Source organism: Gastrolobium bilobum, unplaced genomic scaffold (assembly GCF_033153095.1).
Source record: "Gastrolobium bilobum isolate Gb01-03AN ecotype WA unplaced genomic scaffold, APGP_CSIRO_Gbil_v1 utg6129, whole genome shotgun sequence".
NCBI lineage: Eukaryota > Viridiplantae > Streptophyta > Magnoliopsida > Fabales > Fabaceae > Gastrolobium > Gastrolobium bilobum.
Window position 1 is genome coordinate 520,001 of NW_026895895.1, and position 6,971 is coordinate 526,971.

Sequence of the window (6,971 nt, forward strand, 5' to 3'; positions counted from 1 at the left end):
CTTCTCTCCTCTCCGTGATCTTGTTTCCGTTACCTTTAATTTTCTCTTCTTTTCATTCTTTTATGAGATAAACAGAAAACAGAGCCATATCACATACCAACATTTCTCTGGCATTTTCACAAACAGGTAGAGGGGACAATGACCAGTGCCAACTACAACTCAAACGCCGTCGCCGCCGCCGCCTGCGATCGCAAGGGTTCTTGGAGCCCCCAAGAGGATGCAACACTATTGAGGTTGGTAGCCCAGCACGGCCCTCGCAACTGGTCCGTCATCAGCGGCGGCATCCCTGGCCGCTCCGGCAAGTCTTGCCGTCTCCGGTGGTGCAACCAGCTCAGCCCCGACGTTCAGCACCGGCCATTCACCCCCGCAGAGGACAAGATCATCATCAACGCCCACGCCGTCCACGGAAACAAGTGGGCCACGATCTCCCGTCTCCTCCCCGGCCGCACAGACAACGCCATCAAGAACCACTGGAACTCCACGCTCCGCCGCCGTGGGATGGCGGAGACATCCCCCGCCTCCGCCTCGTCGGAGTCGACCCCTGTGTTCTCTATAAGGAAGCGCTCCCCTGGCGCGTATGATGCCCTTCTCCTCGATACCTACGACGGCTTGCTGGATCCGCGCTACCCTTTCAAGAGGCCGTGCATTGAAGCGGTTTCGACGGAGGATGAAGATTCCGGTGACTGCGACGACGACCCAATTGAAGAAGAGCGAATGGGGGGTCGCGTGACGACGTCGTTGAGCCTGTTTCCGCCAGGGGAGAAGATAGAGGAACAAGAAGAGGAAAAAGAGGAAGAAGTTGAAGCCAATGTTAAGAAGGCGGAACACGCAGACTTGAAGAAGATAATGCAGCGCATGATAGCAGACGAGGTTAGAAATTATATTGAGAGCTTGCGTCTTCGTGACAGCGACATTGCAACTGGGTTGGCTCTTGATCCAACAATCCCAAAGTAAAAACATACATAAATGCAAAAAGAAAAAACTCGCTTTACCTCACTCATCTCTTATGTTCAATCTTGATTAGTTTTAGTTTCTGATATATTTTTTTTTGTTATATTTTTGGAGTACCCTTCTAATATTTATTTTTTACGATCACAGTTTAATAGTTGTTTAGTATCTTAACCTTCAATTTGTTAGGTTTTAAATGAAGTTCGTAAATAGCGCAATGGGAAATTTTGAATCCTGCATCACACATTAATATATAGATGTTATAAAACAGTGTATAACCTTTAAAAGAAAGATTGTTCATGTTTGTATTTGTATTTTCTTTGCAGCGAAGTGGGAGAGAAAACTTATTGCTTTCGCTGAATACAAAATACTTTGATAGTTTAAATGACTTGTTCCCCTTGCAGAAAACATTAGCATGGCAAGGCTTCAACTCCAACTCCCTTTGGATATTGCGTGTTTAATTTAATTATGTCTTTAGTTATTTTAATGCTTTTGTTACATTAGGATTCTGGACGGTGCCCGGACGATATGAGTCCATCAATCCGGTTGCACAACCATTCTCTCACCCACGATCATCACCTGTGAGATTATTGCTCTAAGGTCATTTACTATCACACCATAATCGTCCTTGAGAGCCTTATTTATATTAAAACAGTATCCCACTAGAGATTATCTTCATTACATTATATTCTTTAGCTCCAAGAGCATTCATCACCTCCAGAGGTGTACAGCCCCCCCCCCCCCCCCCCTTCTTTTATTTTCTATACATTATTTGTTCAGCTCTGAACACCATACACGTAGATAAAATAAATTACTCGCTTGTTCCTTTTTAAAAAAAAATTAAAAGTATCTTCTTAGGAGGTTCAGACATTTAAAATCATACATGAGACATGTATAGAAATAGCGTGATCTTCTCCTTAGTCAATGTTCAGTCGAGTAATGCTAACAACTAGCTGTAACCTGGGTTCTAGTGATTAGCCAATACACAATACGTAAGTTGTGTGTTACTTTACCACTTTTTGAGTCCTCACCCTTTTATCACGCCTGGGTGGCAGTTGAGAGGGTGTCAGGTTGGCAAAATGAGACAACCCGACTTAACCCGCGTTCAACCTGAAAAAAAAGGAGCCAGGTTAAGGTTGACTTGAAAAATAAATGAGTCAGAAAACTCAACCCGACCCGAGTCGGGTTAGGGTTGGTTCACGGGTTGGCTCGAAAAAATAGAACAAAAAATAAGATTTCATTGATGCTATAACTTCTAAATTTTTTTCCTAAATTATTAATTCATTCAATACAAAGACATTATTCAGATAAACCATAGAAAATTCCTTTTGCATTTGAACTTGGACTTATTGGTAGTTGACACCACATTCACACTGTCACACATACTATAAAAAAAAGGTCATTAATGCACGGTTTTGGACTTATTGGAAGCTGCATGGTATTTTCATTTGGGTCTTTGAAATTGAGATTTTAGGTTTTAGCTTTCCACTTTACCTTCATTAATTTTTATACTTTTATATTATAAAAAAGCTATAACCCGCGAGCCAACCCGTTTGACCCGTTGGTTGGCTCGATTTTTTTCGAGCTGAAACGAGTCGGGCTGACTCGAGTTACTAACTCATTTTTCCTAACCCAACCCGGCCCATTTTAGCCAAGTTATGAGCCAACCGACGGATTGGCTCATTTTTGCCGAGCCTAGGTGTCAGGCATCCAAGTGAGAATCTCGCAAGTGAGGTATAGTGGTGATGTCCAAAAGATCATGTTTAATCCCACAACCGGGGAGGGAAAGTTAAGGTGAATATCGGCTTGCATGCATACGATTTCCACAAACTTGTGGTACCGTACTACCAAGTCTTCCAAGATTTCATCGCGGTAATCCTTTCTCCGGAACTAACCCATATATGAAAAAAATATCATACCAGTCCCACATTAGTTGTATAAGCAACTAATGAAGGGTTTATAAGGTCTTGGGCACTCTCATCCTTTGAGCTAATTTTTGGGGTAATGACCTCAAGGTCCACAACAATTGCTGCTTTCATCGAGAGTTGAGGCCACGGAAAAGCCTACCTAGGGGTTTATAATGCCAGTGTCGATAGAGGAAAAGCCGCCGTGGATAACAATCCTTAAAGGGAGTGACAATGTTACGAGTCTACTAATGAGAGGTTTATAAGACCTTGGACACTCTTACTCTTTGAGCTAGCTTTTGAGGTGGTGACCTCGAGGTCCGTAACAAATACAAGTCTCATAGGCAACTAATGTGGGGTTTAAAAGCCATTGGGCCCTCCCACCATTTCACCTAGTTTTTGGGGTGGTGACCTCAAGATTCGTAACAATTGGTGCTTTCATTGATAGTTAAGGCCACTAAAATGGCTTACCTATAGGTTGGATTAAGGTGTCATACCTTCCAAAGGGGTGTGAACTGAATATTGATAGGTGAGTGAAGCCGTCAAAAGAAAAAAGGTTACCATCGTGTCAGTGTCGATAAAGTGAAAGTCGTCATAGACGTCGGCCCTTAAAGGAGTGACAATGTTATGAGTTCTACATTGGTTGTATAGGCAACTAATGAGAGGTTTATAAGGCCTTGGACACTCTCATCCTTTGAGCTAGCTTTTGGGGTGGTGACCTCAAGTTCTGTAACAATTACAAGTACCACATTGATTGCCTATACAACTAATGTGTGGTTAAAAGGTCTTGAACACTTCCACCCTTTGAGCTAGCTTTTGGGATGATGACCTCAAGGTGTGTAACAATTGATGCTTTCATTGAGAGTTAAGGTCACAGAAAGGTCTATCTATAGGTTGGATTAAGGTGACATACCTCCCAAAGGGGTGTTGTACTGAATATTGATATATGAGTGAAGCCACCAAAAAGGAAAAGACTATCATCGCAGGGAAAAGACTATATGAGTGAAGCCACCAAAAAAGAAAAGACTATCATCGCGTCAGTGTTGATTGAGTGAAAGCCGCCATCGACGTGGGTCCTTAAAGGGGTGTTGTATAAACAATCATTGTGGGTTTAAAAGGTCTAGAGCTCTTTCATATTTTGAGCTAACTTTTGGGGTGATGACCTCGAGATCCGTAATATAATAGTAATGAAGAATCTAGGTGTTAATATACCCAGCCAAAAGAAATACAAATACAAATCCTCACAAACTCCAGCAGTTACCATTCATCTATAGTATACGTGTAAATCTTGACTCCTTCAAAGTTTGCTCAATAATCTTTAGGGGGCGTTTGATAGAGGAAATATTTTTTGTTAACACGAGAATCATGATTCCACGAATATTGTGGAAAAATGAGTTTTTCGAGAATGTTGCCACAAAGTTGTTTGGTAGTCTAAAATATTTATGGAAAACCACTTATTTAATGGTATTTTAAGATAAAACTTTTCTTTATAAACATGAATCCCGGAAATTCAACTTTTCCAGAAAATTTTTACAGTTCTCATGTCAAACGTGGATAAATTGAATTCTCAATTTCACTTTTTCATGATTTTAAAATAAGCGTACCGTCAAGAAGTGATGTGTTAGATTTCAAAGATCTTAGTCATTTGAATTTAAGATTTTTTAATTTTAACAAAAAAAATTTACTCCTTAAAAAAAGATATATAAATAATTTTGTTCCCTTTCAAATTTTTTTTTGAATTCATCGCCGGCCAGAGCCAATGCAAGAATGTCACCGTTAAGAATATCAGGGGCAAAAGGCAAAATTACTAAAGGGCGTTTGACAGAGAAAAAAAGGATTTATGGGAATATGGTAGAATATTTTTTTGCGAATAAGTTACAAAAAACATATTTGGTAGGCCAAATTTTTTTCGAAAAAATTAAGTTAATTTTACTGATACTATATTTGGTTGATTATAAAATATTAATGAGAATTTGAATCGAAATGACAAAATTACCAATTTTTACGCATATGCTGATATATTGAACAAAGACATTTTTAAATCAAAATATGACAAAGACATTTTTAAATCAAAATATGAAAATGTGTTTCTCAGTTGGTGAGAAAAAAATAATATCATTAGTGAGATGAGATTATTTTTTTCCCATGTGTAGTTAAAAATAGAAATGATGGGAAAAAATATCCTGGGATTTTTTTTTTACGTTTACTCATACCAAATATGATAAAAAAAAATTTCACTCCACTTTCACCGCATTTCAATCAAAATACTTATACCAAACACTCCATGTAGTAATATTTTTTTTAGTGTTCCGCAGGAATTCTAATGTTGGACTTATATGCGATTGAATATTTTTTAAAATACTTTTTATCTGTAGGTTATTTTTATAATTACTCTTTTTAACTTACGAAATAAAAATCATTAATTTTTTGAATTTTATTTTTTATAAAATTTACCAATTTATTTATAAAAAAACATGTTCTAATTTAAAAAAGCAAACAAACAAATACTCCCCAAAATCCAAGAGTAAATAGCTACTTAGAATTAGAATTCGCCCGTAGAAATTTTCTTTTGTAGTTGATAATATGATACTCAGAACATATTCTTTATAATGATGAAGGTTTCTAGTTCTACAACGAATACTCATAAGTCATAACAACATAGGTCCTTTTGAAAATAATTCATTCTAGCCAGTTCTGATAATTTCCGATGGGGCATGTTCCATTGTAGTACTTACATTCTAATGAAAAACTATATTTAAGATTTCTTTAAAATTAAGGAGATGATTTAATTACAAAGCAATATTATAATAACATATTTTACAACATAAAAAAAGGGTTTATCGTTTTTCCAGTAACATTAGATAAATTATCTCTTCGTTTCAAGAGTTGGAAAAATTAATTAAGGGTGCTTTGTTAAAATTTATACAGCAAAATAATATAAAATTATCAAAATATCCTTTATTAATTTTCTTTACAATCACAAAGCTACGTGATTGTGGAAAATAACTTTGTTTCTTGTGGGAAACATTTTTCTAGAAAACAAAAAGCTTGAAATTATATAATGTTTCTAGGAACACCGACTAAAATATCACTGTTCATCAAGTTTTTTACCTAAATACCACGCGAACAATGTTATTTTCCAATCTGCCACGGAGGCAAGTTCGCTACCCGGTGTAGCGAACTCGGTTTGCTGACGTGTCACATTTCTAGTGGTAGCAAGTATCAAGTTAACAAAAAAAAAGTATGAAGTTCGCTACATTGGGTAGCGAACTTGGTTAAAACCAAATTTTCTACCCTGTGTAACGAACCTGGTATCCACTAGAAACGTGAAACGTCAGCAAACCGAGTTCGTTACACCGGGTAACGAACTTGCCCTCGTGACAGATGGAAAATAACATTGTTCGCATAATATTTAGGTAAAAAATTTAGTAAACAGTGACATTTTGATCAATGATCCATATTTCTAATCGTATCGGTATCACCACTAACACACAAACTAAGGGCCATTAGCATTAGCTTTTTCAGCCAAAAGCGCACATCTATCAAAAAGTCCGTTTGAATATATGCTTTTAAAAAAAAATTAAAAATCACAAAAAAAATTTAAAACTTGCTTTTTTTGGAAGTTAAACTTTTATCTTTTAAAAAAGAAGAAATTAAAAGTCAAATATTTTTTTTAAAAACTCAATTTTTTTCAAAAATCTAAATAGTTTAACTTTTATAAAAAACATTTTTAAAATAAGATTATGTTTATCTTATTTTACATGAGATAAATAATTTTTCTACACACAAAAAAGTTGGGTCCCACCACTTTTTTTTCTCTCCCCTCTTACCTGTGGGTCCCACTTATATTTTTATTTCTACAACATAAGGTAATTTTTTGCTTAAAACAAAAAATATATATCCCTTTAAAATAACAACCATATACAAAACACTTTTTTTATAAGCTCATTCAAATGGATCCTAACTATTTGATAAATATGTGGGGAGCAAGTCTAGTATGTTGCGCAGGTGCATCAAGATCGTCCCAGAGCCGGGAATTGGGCTCGTAACATATGAAATAATGGGCCATCCTTATTGTTAAAGCCCAATACTTGCTCGTTATTTGCTAGGGTTTCGTGG

At 36.8% G+C, this 6,971-nt stretch overlaps 1 protein-coding gene across 1 annotated transcript in view; it reads left to right on the forward strand.

The window, feature by feature from the left end:
• Positions 1–954, forward strand: part of LOC133296717 (transcription factor MYB44-like) — a 1,037-nt gene extending 83 nt beyond the window's left edge. Inside the window, exon 2 of the mRNA XM_061495769.1 lies at positions 127–954. Coding sequence (XP_061351753.1) covers positions 139–954 — 816 coding nt within the window. The 5' untranslated portion in view covers positions 127–138. The remainder of the gene's footprint in view (positions 1–126) is intronic.
• Positions 955–6,971: the final 6,017 nt, after the last annotated feature.